This window comes from Microcaecilia unicolor, chromosome 7 (genome assembly GCF_901765095.1).
Source record: "Microcaecilia unicolor chromosome 7, aMicUni1.1, whole genome shotgun sequence".
Taxonomy (NCBI): domain Eukaryota; kingdom Metazoa; phylum Chordata; class Amphibia; order Gymnophiona; family Siphonopidae; genus Microcaecilia; species Microcaecilia unicolor.
In genome coordinates, this window is record NC_044037.1 from 131019398 (window position 1) to 131043872 (window position 24475).

General features: G+C 45.3%; 1 protein-coding gene and 1 long non-coding RNA gene across 7 annotated transcripts in view; one reads left to right on the forward strand and one right to left on the reverse strand.

Moving 5' to 3' along the window:
• The window catches only part of FTCD (formimidoyltransferase cyclodeaminase), a 1011684-nt gene that overhangs the window by 175321 nt on the left and 811888 nt on the right, over positions 1 to 24475 (reverse strand). For all 6 annotated transcript variants that reach the window (XM_030210600.1, XM_030210602.1, XM_030210603.1 and 3 more), the window contains one exon: positions 5641 to 5802. In XM_030210600.1, coding sequence (XP_030066460.1) covers positions 5641 to 5802 — 162 coding nt within the window. The remainder of the gene's footprint in view (positions 1 to 5640; positions 5803 to 24475) is intronic.
• LOC115474907 lies at positions 5729 to 24045 on the forward strand. The gene is made up of 4 exons (XR_003942933.1): positions 5729 to 5810; positions 9260 to 9266; positions 18355 to 18357; positions 24033 to 24045. It is a non-coding gene; the product is annotated as an uncharacterized LOC115474907 (long non-coding RNA).

Here is a 24475-nt window from a genome sequence, read left to right on the forward strand (position 1 = left end):
AGTCAAATTGGATCGAACTGTCCACCACTGAAAGGAACTGCAAAATTTGGTGGACAGCTGGATTGCATCCTCTAGATCCCCTGTTGTCTGAAACCACTGGGAAGCTAGGGTCCATTGAGATGATCGCATGTGAAGACAGGCTATGGGAGTCACATTATTATTTTATTGTTATTAATGGACTGTGGAGGCCATATGGCCTAGAAATCTCAACATCTGCCGAGCTGTGACCTGCTGAGACGCTCTGACCAATGAAACAAGAGAAAGAAGGTTGTCCGCTCTCACCTCTGGAAGATAGGCATGAGCCGTCTGTGAATCCAGCAGAGCTCCTATGAATTCTAGTTTCTGAACTGGAAGAAGATGGGACTTTGGGTAATTTATGACAAACCCCAGTAGCTCCAGGAGTTGAATAGTCATCTGCATGGACTGCAGAGCTCCTGCCTCTGAAGTGTTCTTCACCAGCCAATCGTCAAGATAGGGGAACACATGCACTCCCAGTCTGCGTAGCGACGTTGCAACTACCACCAGGCATTTGGTAAACACCCTGGGCACAGACATGAGCCCAAAGGGCAGCACACAATAATGAAAATGCTGTGTTCCCAGACGGAATCGTAGATACTGCCTGTGAGCTGGCAGTATCTGAATGTGCGTATAAGCATCCTTTAAGTCCAGAGAGCATAGACAATCGTTTTTCTGAAGCATGGGAAGAAGGGTGCCCAGGGAAAGCATCCTGAACTTTTCTTGAACAAGATATTTGTTCTGGGCCCTTAGGTCTAGGATGGGACGCATCCCCCCTGTTTTCTTTTGCACAAGGAAGTACCTGGAATAGAATCCCAGCCCTTCTTGCCCTGGTGGAACGGGCTCGACCGCACTGGCGTTGAGAAGGGCGGAGAGTTCCTCTGCAAGTACCTGCCTGTGCTGGAAGCTGAAGGACTGAGCTCCCGGTGAGCAATTTGGAGGTATGGAGATCAAATTGAGGAAGTATCCTAGCTGGACTATTTGGAGAACCCACCGATCTGAGGTTATGAGAGGCCACCTTTGGTGAAAAATTTTAACCTCCCCCCGACCGGCAGATCGTCCGGCACAGACACTTTGATAGCGGCTATGCTCAACTGGAGCCAGTCAAAAGCCCCTCCCTTACTTTTGCTGGGGAGCTGCGGGGGCCTGTCTAGGCGCACGCTGTTGACGAGAACGAGCACGCTGGGGTTGAGCCTGAGAAGGCTGTCGAGAAGGTGGATTGTACCTACGCTTATTGTAAGCATAGGGAGCACTCCGCCTTCCCCAGAAAAAACGTCTACCTGATGAGGTAGATGCTGAAGGCACCCGGTGGGAGAGATTGTCCATAGCGGTTTTCCGCTGGTTGAGCTTTCTCGCCAAAAGTATTATCCCTCTGGCAAGGGGCATCCGCCAGCCGCTGCTGGACCCTATTGTCCAGGTCAGAGGCACGCAGCCATGAGAGTCTGCACATCACTGTACCTTGTGCAGCGGCTCTGGATGCAACATCAAAAGAGTCGTAAGCACACCTGGACAGGAATTTACGACACGCCTTCAGCTGCCTGACCACCTCCTGAAAAGACCTGGTGTGCTCCAGAGGGAGCTTGTCTACCAAGTCCGCCAGTTGCTTTACATTGTTGTGCATGTGGATGCTCGTGTAGAGCTGAATTTTGGACACGAGCATAGAGGACTGGTTGGCCTTACTACTACTACTTATCATTTCTATAGCGCTACAAGGCATACGCAGCGCTGTACACCATACACAAAAGACAGTCCCTGCTCAAAGAGCTTACAATCTAGATAAGACAGGTAAACAAACAAAACAATTAAGGGTAAGGGAATACAGACAGAACAATTAAGGGTAAGGGAATAAAGAGGTGAGGATAATGGATAGGGCAAGTGAGGTAGGAGTCAAAAGCAGTGGTAAGAGGTGGGCTTTGAGTTTGGACTTGAAAACGGCTAAAGACGGGGCAAGACGTACAGGCTCAGGAAGTCTATTCCAGGCGTGAGGTGCAGCGAGATAAAAGAAACGGAGTCTTGAATTAGCAGTAGAGGAGAAAGGGACAGATAGGAGAGATTTATCTACAGAACGGAGTACTCAAGGGGAGACGTAGGGAGAGACAAGAATGGAGAAGTACTGGGGAGTGGCAGAGTGAATGCACTTATAGGTTACTAGAAGTTTGAATTGAATACGGAAACGGATAGGGAGCCAGTGAAGTGACTTAAGGAGAGGGCTAATGTGGGCATAGCGACTTTGGCAGAAGATGAGTCGCGCAGCAGAGTTTTGGATTGATTGAAGAGGAGAGAGATGGCTAAGAGGGAGGCCGGTGAAAAGTAGGTTACAATAATCATGACGAGAGGTGATAAGAGTGTGGGTAAGAGTCCAGAGTTCTAGATTCTCGTCCCGGAGGTGCCGAGGCAAAATCCCTAGAACTCTTGGCCCTCTTGAGAGCAGAATCCACAACCATAGAGTCTTGAGGTAACTGCAACTTCATCAACTCAGGCTCCCCATGGATTCGATACTGAGACTCAGCTTTTTTGGGGATGGTGGGATTAGATAGAGGTTTCATCCAGTTCTTCAGCAATGTCTACTTAAGGACATTATGCAGAGGAACAGTGGACGACTCCTTAGGTGGTGAAGGATAGTCAAGGACCTTGAACAGAAACCACCGGGAAGGGAATAGCCACAGACATTTCCCGCACAAAGGAGGAGAAAGAAAGGCTCTCCGGGGGGGGGGGGGGGGGGGGAAGTTTCCTTTCAGGTGAAGGAGTGGGATCAGAAGGAAGACCACAAGACTCCACAGAAGAGAAATATCTGGGATCCTCCTCTTCTCCCCACGAGGCATCCTCCTCGGTGTCGGACAAGAGTTCACAAACTGCAGTCCGAAACCGGGCCCGTCTTGACTCGGAGGAACCACGTCCTCGATGATGACGTTGAGAAGTCGACTCCCGTGCCGGCAGCGATAAAGCTTCCTCCAGCGATGTCGACGGGGAGTCGACCTGGGTGGCAGCTGAAGCCGCAAGCGGCATCAGCGTTGGGGTCCGCACCACAGGCACAGAGCTCGCTGCCGCTTCCATCAACAGTACCGAAGGCGCAAGCACCCCCAGTACCGCAGCAGCCCCTCTAGGAGACCTGAAAAAATGGCTCTGAGGCACTCGTCAAGAGTGTGTGCCGGGAAAGGCTGTGGGGCCAATGTAGGAGCTGGAGGCAGAACCTGTGCAGAGGAAGGAGGCGGTACCGGACTGTCCGAAGACAGATGCATCGACACCTCTTGGATGGAGGGTGAGCGGTCCTCCCGGCGTCGACGCTTCCCGGGTGCCGGGTCCCTCGACGCCCCAGAGCTCCTGGTATCGTGTGTAGACGGAGATCGATGCTTCTTAGCCTTCGCTCGATGCACGGCATCAGTACTCCTGTCACGGTGGTGACTGTTTCATTGTCTGTGCTCACCTCACCCTCTAGTGGCCTGAACCAGTGGCTGCTATGAACTGTCACCCGTTCCAGACTTCAGCCCAGTCCAGTCCGGATCTTCCGGGCTGCCAGACTAGCTTCTCTTGTTTGTGCCTGAACAGCACCTGTGATTCCTGAATCTGAACTTCAGCAGCTGATGGGCTTTATTAATCACCTGGAAACATCTGTGTTTGCCTTTGCATCGTCTAAGGTCCCTGGTTTGTTGGTGCTTTGTTGCACTTCTGCCTAGTCTGGTTTCTTGTATAGTTCCTTGTCTGATTCTAGTTAGTCTGTGTGTAGTTTAGCTTAGGTTTATTGCTTATTTCTTAGTCTTGTTCCTGGTTTGTATTCTTGGTCTAGTTTCTGTTTGTCTGTGTCTCTTTCTTAGAGGCTGCTCTGCAGCTTTCAGTCCTGTCTCTTGTCTGTCAGTGTTTGTACCCTGTTTCAGTGGCTGCTTGGCAGCTTTCAGTTCCTGTCCTCTAGCTTGTCCATTTCCTGCCTTGTGTAGTATTGTCTGTCTGTGAGTCCTAGCCCAGTTTCCTGCCTTGCTGCCCATATATATTCCCTTTCTCTCTGACACTCAGTCCCTGTTCAGCCTAGTGGGTATCCAGTTCCTGCCCTGTCCGGTAAGTCCTGTCGGCCGCCTGCACCCAGGGGCTCAACTCCTGAGCAGTGGCGTTCCTAGGGGGGGTGGTGGGTGCGGTCCACCCCGGGTGCACGCCGCTGGGGGGGGGTGCCACGCGCGCCTGTCCGTCGTTCGTTTCATGCTCCCTCTGCCCTGGAACAGGTTACTTCCTGTTCCGGGGCAGAGGGAGCATGGAACGAACGATGGACAGGCGCCAATGGCACCCCCCCAGCGGCGTGCACCCGGGCGGGGGGGTCTTTCGCCAGGGGGGGTCCTTTCGCCAGGGGGGGGTCACGCTGCATCCGGGGGGCTCTGCACCCGGGGGGCGGGGTGCATCGGCGATCCGCCCCGGGAGTCCACCCCTCTAGGAACGCCACTGCTTCTGAGGAACAGCGGTCAAGTGCAGGTGAAGTCTAGCTGTTTCTGTCAGAGTTCTGCCTTGTCTCTGGTGTGGGGTGGTTTTGCCTGCCACTGCTGCTCCACGGCAGTGGCACAAGGGCTCACGAACCTAGTTTCTGCCTTGAAAACCTAACACTCCTCGGTACCGACGAGGAGGACGTGGAATCCACACGCCTCCTCGGGGTCGGGTCCGAAAGTGGTTGGTCCTGATGGGCCTTTGCAGCAGGAGCCTTCGAGACAGGTGGAGATCCACTCGACGGCTCACTGCTCCCAGCGTGTGGTGGTCTCCGGACAGGTATTACCTGCTCTCCCGATGTCGATGCCATCTCCGGTGCTGATGCCGCCGCCAACCTCGGTACCGCTGTCAACGTTGACGGCGAACTGCCGGGCAAGGCTCCAAACAGACGTTCCCGCTGAGCCTGTCTCGACGCCTATGTCCGCTTTTTAAGGCTAAGACACAACTTACATGCGTCTGGGTGATGGTCGGGCCCAAGGCACTGGATACACCACGAATGGGGAGCGGTACCTGAGATTGCCCGGCAGCACCGACCACACTTCTTGAAGCTGCTGGGAATCCTCGATGTCATGGACGGAAAAATAGCGGCGGCAAAGTCAAAATTTGCGATAGTGCCAAGAAAAAAGGGCACAAAAAGAGAAACGCGAATGGGCAGCCAAAAAGGGCCGCGACGACAGCAAAAGAAAACTTAATAGGGCCCAACTAAAAAAGTAAGGGAACTACCAGTAGTTTTTTTTTATGTTTACTTTCTCCAAGATGAGAAGGAAGAAAAGAAAAGAAAAAACGTGAACTCGCGACTAACAACGAAGGCTTTTTCTCGGGCACAGAGAGACACAGCTATCAACACAACCGCTCTCTACCGCGGAAAAAGAAAAAACTCACGGTACTCTCGCTTGACGGGTGGGAAGGTGATGGCCACGCACGTGCCCGCGCGCGATTGAAGGCTCTAGAAATCTTTTGTTGCTAGGGAGATTTCCGATCTCGGGGCTGCCGTGGACGTCACCCATCAGTGAGAACAAGCAGCCTGCTTGTCCTCGGAGAAAGGTATTTTACAAAAGCTATTTCTGCACATACAGCAGTTTTATTTGTGGTAATGCCTTTTACAATTATCTCTACTCTGTTCTGTATCAATATTTCTTCTCCATCATAAAAATCACGTACCATATAATTGTTGAAGGCATTGGAATCAGCATCAACCAAAGTAAGGAGGTCCGTCATTGCATTGTGGAATGGCAAGATCAGCTGCCTCATTGTCCCATCCAAGAATTCAAATTGACGCTTTCCATAAGTCATCAGCCCCACCATGCAGCCAAGTGCAGATCCCTATAAGAGTAAGAGAAAATAATTTCACAGTATATGAAACCATTATTGCCAAGGGTACAGTAGCTACATTCAAACACCATAAAGCTTGTGCTCCAAGTATTCTTGAGAGATTGCTCCCATTTCAGTAAGATGCTCTACAACAATACATGGATAAATGCCTGTAACTGCAGTGCTGAAGGCAGTTTCAGGTATATACCACCAGATTCTATATACCGCGCCTATAAATCCACGCTGAAATCCAAGCAGATTCTATCACATGTGTAACTTAACAAGCTCAATCAGCTAATGAGCACTGATAACAGCACTTAACAAGCAATAATGAGCACTAATCGGCAATAATTAGAATTTACACACACAACTCGCTAAGCGTATTCTGTAACAAAGTGTGCCAAACTTGTAACGTGTGCAGACAAAAAGGGGTGTGGTTATGGGCAGGGAAATGGGAATTTTGTGGACTTTCTGAAATTTACATGCATAGGTATAGAATATATCCCAGTGCACATAAATCTGAGAAAATCAACTAAATGTATTCTATTTATTGCACCTAAATCTAGGTGCCGCTTATAGAATGCTCTTAGGGGGCCCTTTTACTAAGCCACGTAGGCACCTACAAGCGTCAAATTGAAGTTACTGCCCAGTTACCATGTGGCCATTGCAGTAATTTAAATTTTGGCGTGTGTCCACTACGCGCATCTGAAAAATATTTTTTATTTTCTGGCGCATTTAACGGACGCATGCCAAGTGGCATTTGACATGCATAGATCATTACCGCCTGGATTTTTTACCACTAGGTCAATGGCTGGTGGTAAGGTCTCAGAGCCAAAATGGACATGCAGCAATTTTGATTTTGCCGCAAGTCCATTTTCAGCAAACAAAAAGGCCTTTTTTACAGGCGCGCTATAAAATGGATTGGCATGTGCCCAAAACCCATGCCTACACTTCTGCAAGCCATTTCATAAGTAATGCCATACTGGGAAAAGACCAAGGGTCCATCGAGTCCAATATCCTGTCCACGACAGCAGCCAATCCAGGCAAAGGGCACCTGGCAAGCTTCCCAAACGTACAAACATTCTATACATGTTATTCCTGGAATTGTGGATTTTTCCCAAGTCCATTTAGTAGTGGTTTATGGACTTGTCCTTTAGGAAACCGTCTAACCCCTTTTTAAACTCTGCTAAGCTAACTGCCTTCACCACGTTCTCCGGAAATGAATTCCAGAGTTTAATTATGCGTTGGGTGAAGAAACATTTTCTTCTATTTGTTTTAAATTTGCTACACTGTAGTTTCATTGCATGCCCCCTAGTCCTAGTATTTTTGGAAAGCATGAACAGACGCTTCACATCCACCTGTTCCATTCCACTTATTATTTTATATACCTCTATCATGTCTCCCCTCAGCCATCTCATCTCCAAGCTGAAAAGCCCTAGCCTCCTTAGTCTTTCTTCATAGGGAAGTTGTCCCATCCCCGCTATCATTTTAGTCGCCCTTCGCTGCACCTTTTCCAATTCCACTATATCTTTCTTGAGATGTGGCGACCAGAATTGAACACAATACTCAATGTGCGGTCACACCATGGAGCGATACAATGGCATTATAACATCCTCACACCTGTTTTCCATACCTTTCCTAATAATACCCAACATTCTATTCGCTTTCCTAGCCGCAGCAGCACACTGAGCAGAAGGTTTCAGTGTATTATCGACGACCCTTTCTTGGTCCGTAACTCCTAACGTGGAACCTTGCATGACGTAGCAATAATTCGGGTTCTTTTTTCCCACATGCATCACCTTGCACTTGCTCACATTAAACGTCATCTGCCATTTAGCTGCCCAGTCTCCCAGTCTCGTAAGATCCTCTTGTAAGTTTTTTTCAATCCTGTCGCAAGTTAACGACTTTGAATAACTTTGTGTCGTCAGCAAATTTAATTACCTCGCTAGTTACTCCCATCTCTAAATCATTTATAAATATATTTAAAAGCAACGGTCCTAGCACAGACCCCTGAGGAACCCCACAGGATTGTGAAAAATTACAGAAGGACCTTACGAGACTGGGAGACTGGGCGGCTAAATGGCAGATGACGTTTAATGTGAGCAAGTGCAAGGTGATGCATGTGGGAAAAAAGAACCCGAATTATAGCTACGTCATGCAAAGTTCCACGTTAGGCGTTACGGACCAAGAAAGGGATCTGGGTGTCGTCGTCGATAATACATTGAAACCTTCTGCTCAGTGTGCTGCTGCGGCTAGGAAAGTGAATAGAATGTTGGGTATTATTAGGAAAGGTATGGAAAAAAGGTGTGAGGATGTTATAATGCTGTTATATTGCTCCATGGTGCGACTGCACCTTGAGTATTGTGTTCAATTCTGGTCGCCGCATCTCAAGAAAGATATAGGGGAATTGGAAAAGGTGCAACGAAGGGCGACTAAAATGATAGTGGGGATGGGACGACTTCCCTATGAAGAAAGACTAAGGAGGCTAGGGCTTTTCAGCTTGGAGAAGAGACGGCTGAGGGGAGACATGATAGAGGTATATAAAATAAATAGTGGAGTGGAATAGGTGGATGTGAAGCATCTGTTCACGCTTTCCAAAATTACTAGGACTAGGGGGCATGCGATGAAACTACAGTGTAGTAAATTTATGTTTCAATCATTTTTATTCAAAACTTAAGAAGAAAAGTTAACATCATCATGTATGAACATCTGATATTTCCCCCCATGTGGCTAAACTAACACATAGTACTTCTACCCCAACAAATAGGACTTAACCTTCCCTCCCATTCCCTTCCCCCCCCCCCCCCCCCCCCCCATTTTGTTTCCCTTACTATGGCATCAAATGAACATAATAACGCAGGGTACAGGGCAATATCTAGAAGTTTAACAGTCTACTCCTGGCAGTTGGAGTCAGAGTATTCCAAAAGGGAGTCCAAGTGAGTTGGAAACGCACTCCAGTCTTCGTTTTAAAGTCTGTAATTCCCACCCTCTCTACCCGCAGTAACGTTATCATATGCACACGCAACTGCGATACTGTAGGGTAGTTGTATGTAAGCCATTCTGAGAGTATTGCTTGTTTAGCCACTACAATAGCTTTGCGTACAAAAGCGGTAAATCCTGATGGGACAGGGTGTATGAGAACAGGATGGCCAAGGAGCAGCGCCGAGTCATACTTCCAGCCCACCTTCCACATCTCAGAAACATATTGTACTAGCTCCTTCCAAAATCGGACTATGCCCTTGCAGGACCAAAACATGTGCCCCAGGGTGGCCCCCGGATCCCTGCAATTGAGGCACTCTCCCCAAGGCGAGAGTCCCATGTGAAAGGCTCTTCTAGGAGAAATGTAGAGTCGAAGAGCAAATTTGTATTGTAGCTCCCAGTGCTGCGTCATGTTCATTGTTTTGCACATTGTAACACATGGGACTTGAACTGAGGCAATGTAAGGGCCATGGGGATATCTCGTTTCCAGGCAGCCAGTAACTTGGCATAGTCCAGTTCGGTAACTGTGTCCCTGATGTGCCTGTGATGGAACGTGAGGGGCACTTTTTGCTGTGCCTCTAAAGAGAATGCTGTTGCCAACTCTTCCTGGACATCCTCCGCCAGCGCCTCCCAGGACAAGGAACGTATATAATGCTTTAGCTTTGCATAATAGAACTCATCGGAGGGCGGCAGGGCGCATTCAGCACAGAGCTCCTGAAACGGCTTTATCTGTCCTTCATGGGTAAGTATTTGTAACAAGTATACTATCCCTTTCCTTTTCCATCTGCAGAACACCGAATATAGCCTTCCAGGTGCATAGGCAGGGTTCCCGCGTATTGGCAAGTATGGTGTAACCTTCGAAGAAAATCCATTTAATTTACAGATCCATTTCCAAGTTGCTTTTGCTGATGTCATTATTCCTGTATGCTTCAGTAGGGGCAGCAATGGTGTAGTAAATTTAAAACAAATCGGAGAAAATTTTTCTTCACCCAACGCGTCATTAAACTCTGGAATTCGTTGCCGGAGAACGTGGTGAAGGCGGTTAGCTTGGCAGAGTTTAAAAGGGGGTTAGACGGTTTCCTAAAAGACAAGTCCTTAAACCACTTGGGAAAAATCCACAATTCCGGGAATAACATGTATAGAATGTTTGTACATTTGGGAAGCTTGCCAGGTGCCCTTGGCCTGGATTGGCCGCTGTCGTGGACAGGATGCTGGGCTCGATGGACCCTTGGTCTTTTCCCAGTGTCATTACTTATGTACTTATACCCTCTTTAGTCCTTCCTCATAAGAGAGGAGTTCCATCCCCTTTAGCATTTTGGTTGCTCTTCTTTGAACCTATTCTAATTCTGCTATATCTTTTTTGAGATATGGCGACCAGAACTGAAAGCAATATTCAAGGTGCGGTTGCACCATGGAGCGATAGAGAGGCATTATAGTATTTTCGGTCTTATTTACCATCCCTTTCCTAATAATTCCTAGCACTCTGTTTGCTTTTTTGGCCACCACTGAACACTGAGAAGAAGATTTCAGCATATTATATACAACGGCACCTAGATCTTTTATTTTTTTAGTGCTGACCCCCAAGGTGGACCCTAGCATCAGGTAACTATGATTTTGATTATTCTTTCCAATGTGCATCACCTTGCATTTGTCCACATTAAATTTAATCTGCCATTTGGTTGCCCATGCTTTCATTTCTAAAGTTCATCCTTCCGAGACTAGCATATTTAGGTGGGAGGGAGTTATCAATGTGGGCTACTGTTAAGTTGGGGTCTTTTACCACAAGACAGGTTATTTTAGTATGAGGTCTCATTGTATACAATGGAACCATGTGATAAAATAACCTAACTTGTGGTAAAATAACAAACTAAACAGTAGTCCACATTGGTTTACCCCCCCCCCCCCCCCCCCCATTTCTGTTTCAGTGTCTCAACTTTTCATTTTTGACCTCTAATTGCTTCAGAATATATTATTTTAATGTGTTTTAGTGTTCAAATGATATATTAAAATATGAAAATGTAGAAGTTTTATAACTTCATTTTATCTGACACGAGGAAATGTCGGGTTAGAGAGAAATATATATATTAGTGGTGGGCATTTAATGCACTATTGCGATTAATTTAAAAACATTTTAACTTCAATTAAAGGGACATTTTACGAAGCAGCAGTAAACTATCATGGGCTTCCCACTCGCTAAAAGGTAAGTACAGCAGCAGCCCGGCTGTAGTTCCCTTCTCTAGCACATGCCATTTCCAGTGCTGCAAAAATATTTAAATCGGCATCAGTTGCAAGTAGCATGTGGGAATCGCTGCCAGAGACCCTATGAAGAGCCAGATAAATGGGGGGTGTGGGGGGATGATGGACGTGTGTGCTGGGGGGAGGGGTCAGCAGCAGGAAAGGAGAGAAATTGGTGTGTGTTAGGGTAACAGGTTTAACAGAAGAAGGGGATACACTTGTGTGTATGTACAGGGGAAGGATGCAGCAGGAGAGGAGAAAAGTAGGTACCTGTATGGAGGGGAGGGAGAACAATGTGCTGTGGAAAGGAAGTGTGTGTATGCAACTTTTCATTATATTCAGCAGGTTTAAAAAATTTCCATGCAGTAGGAATTTACTAGTATCAAGCCATCCAGCCCAGAGGTACGACTAATCATATGATTAAGATTTTTAATACCATGATTAATTTTAATTAAAACTTTTAATCATTGCCCACCCCTAATTGAATAGCAAGTTGTGAAGAATAATCAGCCACACTGAGTATCTGTTCAAAAGGGTGTTTGGGTCAATGTTTAAAAAAAAACAAATTATAAGTACATAAGTATTGCCACACTGGGATAGACCAAAGGTCCATCAAGCCCAGCATCCTGTTTACAACAGTGGCCAATCCAGGTCACAAATACCTGGCAAGATCCCAGAAAACTCAATACATTTTATGCTGCTTATCCCAGAAATAAGCAGTGGATTTTCCCCAAGTCAATTTAATAATGGTCTATGGACTTTTCCGTTAGGAAGCCATCCAGACCCTTTTTAAACCCCACTAAGCTAACCACCTTTACCACATTCTCTGGCAATGAATTCCAGAGTTTAACTACATATTAAATTTACTTCTTTGTAGCTTCATCGCATGCCCCCTAGTCCTAGTATTTTTGGAAAGAGTAAACAAATGATTCACTTCTACCCGTTCCACTCCACTCATTATTTTATAGGCATCTATCATATCTCCCCTCAGCTGTCTCTTCTCCAAGCTAAAGAGCCCTAGACGTTTCAGCCTTTCCTCATAGGGAAATTGTCCCATCCCCTTTATCATTTTCATCGCCCTTCTCTGTACCTTTTCTAATTCTACTATATCTTTTTTGAGATGCGGCGACTAGGATTGTAAAAGCATGTGCCCACTGCATGCCGTGATTAATATTTTTAATCATTGCCTACCTCTAATATATCTATATATATATATGAGAGAGAAAGAGAGATCTATATTCTCTGTTAGGGTAATTTTGCAACAGCCTGCATACTGTAGGTATTAAAAAAACACAGCTAATATGTACCTGAAGGCTTTAGACTAATTTTCAAAATGATGTACACACTTTACTTTCATTTGAAAATTACTCCAGGAAACCTACTCCCACACATTTACACCTGCTAATGTATGCACATATTTTTCCAGGAAATCTTATGCATAAATGAAAAAGTCTTTAATGGAGTACTGCCCCGAGTACATGATCCCCTTATAGATAGATCACAATGCAATGTAAAGGAAACCATTAATGTAGGAAGGGGTGTGCCTTTTGTGTGTGAATCGCTGGACATGGTGGATGCATCCTACATAGAGAGATTATATTCATTTTTCTAGAGCACATTCCACCATGTGCAGAATAGATTATATTCTGGTATCCTGCAGTATTTTTATGGGAATAGCTGAAGCAGAGATAGGCCATTTCTGATCACCCTGTAGGCAATACTACTCCTGACACATATCAATGGAGGTTCCCTCTTCTCTATACTTTAATGGGCAATTTTACAAGTTTTTGGTGTCCAAACAGAAGTTGTATGAAGAATGCAATCAGATTCACAAAGATACCCCAATTTTAAAATTGGGAGGCTGCTAAGGCAGTTTTGAGGGGCATATGCAAGTTACATAAAGAAAGTGAAGGACTGGTTGCTGTTGCATTTGGAGAAGCAGGTTACTAAACTATGTTGTATATATAGCACTCACCCCATATTAAAAAACAGAGTCCAGCTTTTGGAAATGCAACAGACTTTACACAAGTTGATACAGCAACTTACTCAAAAACTCTATTAGTTATTATAAGTACCAACTATACAGATATGCACAGTGCATTTTGTCTAGCAAAAAAGGTGCCGGTACTCAAATGCCAGGCCACCCTTCAGGGGTGGAGTGATCCATTGAGGGACTCACCCTACAATAGCCAGGACCCCTGCAACCAGTCATAGAATCTATGACAAGGCAGAATTTGTATGTGGAACCTGAGCTCTTTCATTAAAATACAAGAACCATGGGTCAAGTTTAGCAGACAGTGGAAAAGGTGCCGGTACTCAGTACCCCTAAGTACCCCCTCAAACAAAGCCCTGGATATGCAAATAAAAATAGTAGACTGTTAGCTAGATTAGGTAAGCAGAGGCAGGACCCGAAAAAGATCACTGCTATGAGAGATGGACAGGGGGGAATGGCTAACACTGATACTGCTATTAATAGAATTTTTCAGATTTTTTAAAAATCTTTGTACTCAGCACCTGAGCCTGCTTCCTTGGATAGTGAAATGTATTTGTCCAGTTTGGATTTTCCAAGGGTCTCAGAGGAGAATCAGGATGAAGTACTATGGGTGATACAGTAAAGTCCACTGTGAAAGGCCCCAAGTCCAGATGGGCTTTGTAACAAGTTCTATAAACTTTTGAAAAATGAGATCATAGAGCCTCTTGCTAATACACTAGTCCCGTTGTTGCAGACCCTGAAGCAGCAGTGCAAAATGATGGCCATCGTTGGTCTGGGGATCTCATCTGGGAATGAGAAGTTGGCTAGAAGAGTTTCTTAAGATAGGTGCATTTTTTACACCTTTGAGTGAAAGTTATAAGATCATAAGCATTGCCATACTGGAACACACCAAAGGTCCATCAAGCCCAGCATCCTGTTTCCAACAGTGGCTAATCCAGGTTACAAATACCTGGCAAGATCCTATAGCACTACAATGCATTTTATGCTGCTTATCCTAGAAATAAGCAGTGGATTTTCCCCAAGTCCAGCTTAATAATGGCTTATGGACTTTTCCTTTAGGAAGTTATCCAAATCTTTTTTAAACCCCGCTAACATAACTGCTTTTACCACATTCTCTGGCAACAAATTCCAGAGGAAAGGAGGAACAGGGGTGATATGATACAGACGTTCAAATATTTGAAAGGTATTAATCCGCAAACAAATCTTTTCCGGAGATGGGAAGGCGGTAGAACGAGAGGACATGAAATGAGATTGAAGGGGGGCAGACTCAAAAAAGATGTCAGGAAGTATTTTTTCACAGAGAGAGTGGTGGATGCTTGGAATGCCCTCCCGCGGGAGGTGGTGGAGATGAAAACTGTAACGGAATTCAAACATGCGTGGGATATACATAAGTACATATATAAGTACATAAGCATGCCACACTGGGAAAAGACCAAAGGTCCATCAAGCCCAGCACTCTGTCTCCGACAGCGGCCAATCCAGGCCCCAAGAACCTGGTAAAAACCCAAAATTTAATAATGATCAATGGACTTTTCCTTCAGGAATCTGTCCAGACCCCCTTTAAACTCAGCAAGGCCAGCTGCCGTCACTACCTTCTCCGGTAATGAGTTCCAGAGTCTAACCACACGCTGAGTATAGAAAAACTTTCTCCAATTAGTTTTAAACCTACCACATTCTAATTTCATCTTGTGTCCCCTAGTTCTATTATTGTTAGAAAGCGTAAACAAACGCTTCACATCTGTCCGCTCTACCCCACTCATTATTTTGTAGACCTCTATCATATCACCCCTCAGCCGCCTTTTCTCCAGGCTAAAGAGTCCTAGCCGTCTTAACCTCTCCTCATAAGGTAGTCGTCCCATCCCTTTTATCATTTTCGTCGCCCTTCTCTGCACCTTCTCCAATTCCTTTATATCTTTTTTGAGATGAGGCGACCAGAACTGAACATAATACTCCAGGTGCGGTCGCACCATGGAGCGATATAACAGCATTATAACATCCTCATGCTTGTTTTCCATCCCTTTTCTAATAATACTCAACATTCTGTTCGCCTTCTTAGCCGCCCAGCACATTGAGCGGAAGATTTAAACGTTCTATCCACGATGACTCCCAGATCCCTTTCTCATTCCGTAACTTCGAAAGTGGAACCTTGCATGACATAGCCGTAATTCGGGTTCCTCCTTCCCACGTGCATCACTTTGAACTTCATCTGCCATTTGGACGCCCAATCCCCCAGTCTCACGAGGTCCTCTTGTAATCTTTCACACTCCTCCCGCGACGAGACGACCCTGGATAACTTTGTGTCATCTGCGAATTTAATTACCTCACTAGTTACTCCCATCTCAAGGTCATTTATAAATATGTTAAAAAGCAGCGGTCCCAGCACAGACCCCTGAGGGACCCCACTAACTACCCTTCTCCATCGAGAATACTGACCATTCAACCCTACTCTCTGCTTCCTGTCTTTTAACCAGCTCTTAATCCATAATAATACACTGCCTCCGATCCCATGACTCTCCAGTTTCCTTCGCAGTCTTTCATGAGGCACTTTGTCAAACGCCTTCTGAAAATCTAGATATACAATATCCACCGGCTCCCCTTTGTCCACATGCTTGTTCACCCCCTCGAAAAAATGCAGTAGATTTGTGAGGCAAGACTTCCCTTCATTAAATCTGTGCTGACTTTGTCTCAGCAGCCCATGCTTTTGTACGTACTCCGTAATTTTATTCTTGATAATAGCCTCCACCATTTTTCCCAGCACCGACGTCAGACTCACCGGTCTATAATTTCCCGGATCTCCACTGGAACCCTTTTTAAAAATCAGCGTTACATTGGCCACCCTCCAATCTTCCGGTACCACACCTGATTTTAGGGATAAATTGCATATTACTAACAGCAGCTCCACAAGTTCATTTTTCAGCTCTATTAATACTCTGGGATGAATACCATCCGGACCCGGCGATTTACTACTTTTTAGTTTGCAGAACTGCCCCATTACATCCTCCAAGTTTACAGAGAAATCATTTAGTCTTTCCGACTCATCTGCTTCAAATACCTTTTCCGGTACCGGTATCCCTCCCAAATCCTCCTCGGTGAAGACCGAAGCAAAGAATTCATTTAATTTCTCCGCTACAGCTTTCAATGTATGCTTGTTGTTCTGATTATTATTACGTTTAATACGTGGCATTATTAATATGTTGTCTTCCGTCTGGTCCTGTGCAGAAGGAATGGATCCTCAGAAGCTTAGACGAAATTTGGTGGCGGAGCCGGTGGGGGAAAGAGGGGGTTGGTGGTTGGGAGGGAAGATAGTGGTGGGCAGACTTATACGGTCTGTGCCAGATCCGGTGGTGGGAGGCAGGACTGGTGGTTGGGAGGTGGGGAATAGTGCTGGGCAGACTTATACGGTCTGTGCCAGAGCCGGTGGTGGGAGGCAGGGCTGGTGGTTGGGAGGAGGGGATAGTGCTGGGCAGACTTATACGGTCTGTGCCCTGAAAAAGACAGGTACAAATCAAGGTAAGGTATACATATGAGTTCATCTTGTTGGGCAGACTGGATGGACCGTGCAGGTCTTTTTCTGCCGTCATCTACTATGTTACTATGTTATATGTTCAGTGAAGAAATATTTTCTCCAATTTGTTTGAAATTTACTAGTCCTAGTGTTTTTGGAAAGCGTAAACAAGCGATTCACGTATACCCATTCCTCTCCGCTCATTATTTTATAGACCTCTATAATATCTCCCCTCAGCTGTCTTTTCTCCAAGTTGAAGAACCCTAGCTGCTTTAGCCTTTCCTCATAGGGAAGTTGTCCCATCCCCTTTAACATTTTTGTCGCCCTTCTCTGTACCTTTTCGAATTTCACTATCGGGCTCATTTTCGAAAGAGAAGGATGCCCATCTTTCAACACAAATCGGAAGATGGGCGTCCTTCTCCCAGGGTCGTCCAAATCGGTATAATCAAAAGTCGATTTTGGACGTCCCCAACTGCTTTCCATCGCAGGGACGACCAAAGTTCAAGGGGGCGTATCGGAGGCGTAGCGAAGCCGGGACTTGGATGCGCCTAACACATGGACGTCCTCGACCCATAATGGAAAAAAAAGGGCGTCCCTGACAAGCACTTGGACGACTTTACCTGGTCGTATTTTTCTTATGACCAAGACACAAAAGGGTGGCCGAAATGACCAGATAACCACCAGAGAGAATCGGAGATGACCTCCCCTTACTCCCCTAGTGGTCAATAACCCCTTCCCACCCTCAAAAAATATATTTAAAAATATTTTTGCCAGCCTCTATGCCAACCTCAGATGTCATACTCAGGTCCATCACAGCAGTATGCAGGTCCCTGGAGCAGTTTTAGTGTTATGTTTGTGGAGGAAACTTTGAGCCCTCCAAAACCCACCACAAACCCACTGTACCCATATCTAGGTGCCCCCCTTCACCTGTAAGGGCTATGGTAGTGGTGTACAGTTGTGAGGAGTGGGTTTTAGTGGGAGTTTGGGGGCTCAGCAGACAAGGTAAGGGAGCTATGTTCCTGGGAGCATTTTATGAAGTCCACTGCAGTACCCCCTAGGGTGCCCGGTTGGTGTCCTGGCATGTCAGGGGGACCAGTGCACTACGAATGCTGGCTCCTCCCACGACCAAATGGCTTGGATTTGGTCATTTCTGAGATGGGCATCCTTGGTTTCCATTATCACCGAAAATCAGAAACGACCAAGTCCTGGGGACGACCATCTCTAAGGTCGACCTAAATTTGCTGATTAGGGTGTCCCCAACCGTATTATCAAAACAAAAGATGGACGCCCATCTTGTTTCGATAATATGGGTTTCCCCGCCCCTTGCTGGAGCCGTCCTGCGAGGACGTCCCCAGGAAAACTTGGGCGTCCCTTTCGATTATGCCCCTCCACATAGTTTTTGTTATTTTGGACACTTTAAATACTTGCAATGATCATGAAAGGTTTTTAGCCGATAATGAAGAGTAAATCTTAATTGATATAGCTCTGGAGGTTTTTTGGATCCGGAGCTCTTTGAGGATTTTCCTTCCTGCTCAGCCATATTTAGTACATATATCTTTTTTGTAAATATGTGCATCTGTTAGATGTTTTTTTCTATAATTGAAGTGGATCATATCATTTTTGTTTTGAATTAATGTCATTATAGAAAAGGCTCCCTTCTGAATTCACTTAATAATGCTCATGTCATAGTGTTACCAAAACTGATGTTACCAGAGTCCTATCTCATTGCTCAATTTTAAAACAACATTAATGGCAAATTTTTTGGCTAATAGGTTGTCATGTGTGCTGTCTGCTTTTTGTTAGGGAGCATTGTACAGTCAAAAATATGCGTAGAATTCTAGCCACATTAGAGCTGGTTAAACATTAGAAGTTGCCCTCAATGTAAAACTGGTTTTGATGCCAAAAAGGTATTTGATAGGGTGGTATGGGACTTCCTATATGAGGTACTGGCAACATATGTTATGCAGAGTTTTTTTTTTTCAAAATACTGTTAGAACATTATACCACAATCCCAAAGTGCAGATGTGGGTTAACAGAATACTTCCAGACCCTTTTCTCATTTACAAGGGTTGTCCATTATCTTCTTTATTATTTGCTTTAATTAGGGAAATTCAAAACAATGTAGAAATAAAAGGTTTTTTGGAGGGTCAATCAGTATTCAAGATAGCAGCATTTGCAGACACTCTATTAGTGCAAATCACAGATCCTTTCCATCTCTTTTAGAAGGGTTTAGGAAATATGGGGACTTTTCAGAGTTTAAACTTAATTTAACCAAGTCAGAGGCTTTGGTGAGCAGTGACTCAGTGTGCCAAGAGTGTCGAGAATCTTTTCTGTTGAGATGGGCTGGTTCCTCCTTTCAGTATCTAAGGGTATTGCTGTCAATGGATATTAAATGGTTGTATAGAATAAATATTGATAAATTGTTACAGGATACACAGCAGCAATTGTAAAGTTGGGGAATTTTGCCATTGTCTTTGGTTGGGAAGATCTGTCATTACAGGATGATTATTTTTCCTCATTGGTTACACATTCTACAAATACTTCCCCTTTGTTTTTTACATAAAGATTTAGGGGTGCTGTGTCAAATCTTGAGGACATTTTGTTGGGGGGAGGGGGGCCAGAAATCTAAATCACAGTGGGTTTAAGTGGAAATTGGCAGCAAGGAGGTTTAAGATTGCCTGACATAAAAATTGATAATCAGAGGACTAATACTACTTGGTCAGTGTTTGAGAGTTGGAGGGAGTTGGGCTCTGCTTTTGACATCCTACAGAATACACAGGATTCCCATTGGGGAGCATTTGCTGGTCTTTCCATCAGGCACTGTGCAGATACCTATCCAGCGCCATTGGAAGCCTTTCTGTTTCCACAAAAGGATGGCACTTTTGCAGCACACGGCTTCACGGTGTGACCAAAGGGGCATGCTCTGCCCCTTGGGAGCCCCTTGGAACACCGAGGAGTGGCAAGGAGGTGAAGTATTTACAGCTTTATTTCAGATTTCTGGTTTGCATCCTGGAAATGGGGAAACAGAAGACCAAATTTAAAGTGTCTATTCCAACTATCACTGGCCCAATTGGTAGACATGTGACTGTTGTTAGCAGGGTAGAAGTGACTGAGAATCAGATCTTTTCTCCAATTGGTGCCTCTCTTAGCTCCCCTGAACGTACTCTACCCCCCTCCTGGGGTTTGCGATTCAGATCCCCAGTAGATAGGGGGAAGAATTCAGTTGTGGTTTTTGCTAAGTTACCTCAAATTGTTCAATTTGAGGTTTCTCAATTTGCCATTTGCCCAAGAGAAGATTCACACCTTAAAAGACTTATGGGATTCTAATCAACATGTGGAGGGGATGTTGAAGACAGTTCTTTCTCAAAACTCTGACTTTTCAAAGGAATGGAGAAGTGGCCCAATGGTTAGTGCAGCAGGTTTGATCTTGGTAACCTGGGTTCAATTCCCACTCCTTGTGACCTTGAGCAAGTCACTTAACCCTCCACTGCCCCAGGTACCAATAAAACTTAGATTATGAGCCCTTCAGGGACAGAGAAAGTACCTGCATATAATGCGTACATCTAGTAGTACTATAGAAATGAGTAGTAGTAATAGCAATGAATGTGGACTCAAATGTTTAGTAGATTATAGAAAGTTGAAACTCAAGTAGTTAATCTACAGGCAATATTGGTTTCAGCAATTAGAGACTCTCATAGTCTCCATTTGAAGTTAGAAATGATTGAAAATGCTGATAGAGCCAGAAACTTGGTTTCTTCAATTTCCCTTCTATTTATTTGCTTTCACCTGACATCTTATTGAGGAAATATCTCAAGGAGATTTTGGGTTTGCCAAATCTTGCATCAATAAGTATTTCTAATTGTTATTATTTGTCTATGAGAAAGAAAATATCTTCTGAACAAGGAGTGGGTCATTTAGCAATGTCTGAGAGAGTTCTGACTGCTTTTCTTGAGGATACTCATGATGTAATACAATCATGTTCCACCCTTAAGGTAACTTTAGCTAATGAGAGTTATAAAGCTTTGATTATGAAACTGTATTTTAAGAAGAAAAATTGAAAATTTTTTTGGTGCAAAAATCATGATATTTCATGATGTGACCAGGGCAATGCAAATCAGATGGAAAGCTTTTTTTGGCTTTGAAATCTAGAGTATTGGCCCTAGGCACTACTTTTTTCTTAAATTTCCATGCAAGTGTCTGGTTTCTTTTTAAAGATGATGTTTTCTGGGATTCCCTTCAGTTAGATCAGTTTCCTAAGAGTAAAGAGAAAGAAGTAACTATGATTTAAGGATTTTAATTTGATGAGATAACGCTGTTATTAGGAATGTGTAATTGTTATAGATTTCTTTAATTGGTAATATGGTTCCCTTGACGTGGACTTGTTAGATTTTCTATTGTATAATGTGATTATTGATTATTTGTTATAGTATTTCCATTTTCTGAGTCCCTTTGTTGGATTGCATTATAAAAAATGAAATAAAAAAAAAATAAAAAAATTTATAATCAGGCACACCTACTCTATGTGTGATTGGGTTTTGGACTGTAATGATTTTACACCTTTGTCATTTGAGAAATCTTACTTTGCACCCTTGCATTTGAACTACCTATTACACAATCAGGCGGCATAAAATTCCTTCAGAGATTAGAGCTAGCCTCCTCTTATGTCCTTTGTGTCATTGTAGTGACATTCTCCCAATCAGTTGTAATGCTAAGTTTTTACTGGGTTTAGATAATTTGGTGTTTAGGCAGTAGCGGGCTCAGGGTATTTCACAGGTTGAACATATCCTTCAAGAGGATGGGACTATTATGTCTTTTACAGATTTGCAGCAGAAAATTGTATTTGAAAAGTGGGATAACTATGCCTATGTGCAGGTGTCCTATTTGGCTACATTAGACCAACAAGGGCTGTGAAATAGAATGGGGTAAAGTTGAGGGAATTTGTGAAAGGCAATGCCTTAAGGAAAGTGTCAATACCATGGTTTTATAAGGCACTGGGCAACTCCTTACCTTCAAAATATGATGTTCCTTTGGGGAACTCATAAGAGGAGATCCAAATTAGATTACTAATTTTAGATATTTCAGGGACAGCACACAGTGCTGAGTTGCAGGAATGCCAATATCGTGTTCTGAATACAGCATATTTTTCTCAAAAGGAGGCTTATAGAGTGGGATGTGTTGCCACCCCCATGTGTCTGATATGCGTTAAGGGGCATTTTTGATATGATGTCTAAGTACAACTTTAGACATTTTGCAAAAAATGTCCAAAATCTGAATAAGAAGGTAATTTTCCAAAAAGAATAATGTCTATCTTTTGTTTTCAAAAATACTGTTTCTAACAAGGTTTTGTGTTTGGACATTTAGTTTTTTGGTCCATTAAAAAAAAAAAAGTCCAAGTGAAAAACGTAGAAATCAAGCCATTGGGATGTAGGAGGGGCCAGCATTTTTAGGAGACTGGTCTCCCAGATATCCCAAGAGGTAAATGGGGCACCCTAGTGGACTTCAAAAACATGCTCCCAGGTACAAATCTCACTGTTGCTCCCTTATCTTGTCTGCTGAGCCCCCCCCCCCCCCCCAAAACCAAATGCCCACAGCTGTACACAATAGCCCTTATGGGTGAAGGAGGCACCTATATGTGGGTACAGTGGGTTTCTGGTGAGTTTTGGAGGGCTCACAGTTTGGAGGGCTCACAGTAACCACAAATGTTACAGGTAGAGGGCAATAGGGACCAGAGTCTCCCACGCCATGGTGCACTGCACTGCACTAACCACTACACTACTCCAGAGACCTGCATACTTCTCTAATAGACCTGGATCTAACATCTGAGGCTGTCATAGAGGTTGCTAAATCATATTTGTATTCACATTTCTGGGGGGTGGGAGGGGGACAGTGACCACTGGGGGGTATTGGGAGTCATCCCTGATTCCCTCCAGTGGCCATCTGGTCATTTAGGGCACCTTAGTTTTAGTCCTGGACAATTTTGTTTTGTTCCATTATGGCTGAAAAACGTCCAAGTGTTAGGAACATCCAGATCCCACCTTTAACATGCCCCTGGCACACCTCCTTGTGATTTGAACACACTTCTGACCAGGGTCACCGAGAGGGGGACAAAATTCCCCGGGCCCGGGCCTCCAGTGGGGCACAGCACCACAGTCCCACCCGCCCTCCGTTGTCAGAGCCGGTCTTCTTAGGCAGGGGTGACAGGAGCGGTCGCACAGGGCCTCGCGCCTCCAGGGGCCCTGTGGCGCTTCCTGTCGCTCCCTGCCAAATCGTTGGCGTCGCTCAGCTTCTTTTCTTCCAGCTGGCCGGTAGCCACCCTGCATTTAAAAAGTTGAAGCAGCGGCGAAAAAGCAGGCTCGCCTCTCCTTTAAGCCCTTCCCCTTCTCTCTCAGCATGCACTGATGTAATTTCCGGTTTCCGCGAAGGCGGCATAGTGCACGCTGAGAGAGAAGGGGAAGGGCTTAAAGGAGAGGTGAGCCTGCTTTTTCGCCGCTGCAACTTTTTTTAATTTGTAAAGGTCTTTATTGTGCCCTCAGTTTTTCACCACAGCCCTCCTTTCCTTCCAGCCGCTGTAACTTTTTAAACACAGGGCAGCTGGAAGGAAAGGAGGGCTGTGGTGGAAAACTGAGGGCACAGCTGGGGCTGGGAACTGAAACTCGAGGGGGGGTGAAAAGGGGGGTAAGTTGGGGCCTGGGGCGAGTCACTGGACATGGAAGGGAAGGGAGGGGAGGACAGGGAGCAAAGGAGAATCACTGGGGATGGGTAGGGAGGGCAGGGGAGAGAGGGTAGTTGCTATGGATGGATGGAGGGTAGGGTAGGAGAAATGCTGGACATGGATGGAAGTGAGGGAAGACAGGAAGGAGATGCACATGGATGGAGGGGATAGAGAGGAGAGGGCAGGGGACAGAGGAAAATCACTGGATGTGAATCAGAGGGGAGGACAGAGGGCAAAGGAGAATCACTGGACATAGATGGGAGGAGAGGGCAGAGGAGAATTGCTGGACATGGATGGGTAGGGAGGGCAGGGGAGAGGAGAGTTGCTACTGATGGATGGAGGGGAGGGGAGGGGAGGAGACATGCTGGACATGGATGGAAGTGAGGGTAGACAGGAAGTAGATGCACATGGATGGAGGGGAGAGGAGAAATTCTAGCTACGGATGGAGGAGAGGGGAGAGTTGAAATGCTGGATAAGGATGGAGGGGAGGGGGTAGTAGTAAGAGAGGACATGAGATGAACATGGATGGAGGGGAGGAGAGAGAGGATAAATGCTGGACATGGATGGAGGAGAGGGAAGAGAGAGGAAGGAGATGCATCCTGACGGAGATGAGGGAAAGGGAAAAGAGGAGAAAAACTGCACATGGCTGGAGAAAATAGGCAAAAGCTGGATCCACTCTATACCTCCTCCAGTCAAGTCCACGGAGGACCCAGCTTTTACCTATGGATGTAGGGCAAGAAATGAAGAAGAAAGGAGGAAAGTAAAGAAATAAATGGAAAGGAAACCCTGGAAGTGGAGTTAAGGGAGCAGATAGAGAGCAGCAGAAACAGAGACTGGCACCAACATGATCTGAAAAACAGTCACAAGACAACAAAGGTAGAAAAAAATCATTTTATTTCATTTTAATATTTGGAATATGTCCTATTTGAGAATTTACATCTGCTGTCTTATTTTGCAATGTATAGCAATGTTCTGTTTTTCTGGTATTGTGCTGCATGCAGAATCTGTATGCTAATTTGGTTTCTGTCATTTTGGGTATACTGGAGCGGGGCTGGGTGGGGTGGGCCCCAGCGAACTGGTCTGCACAGCTCCTTGCAGTTGCTAAGACCGGCCCTGTCCGTCGTCGACCGTCTGCCACCGGGCCGGGCCTCCTGTATTGAAATCACAGCGCCTCTCACCTCCGTGTGAAAGCGCTGCAGGCAGCAGCAGATCGCCTCTCTTCGGGCTTCCTTCCCTCTCTGTGTCCCGCACTCACGGAAGT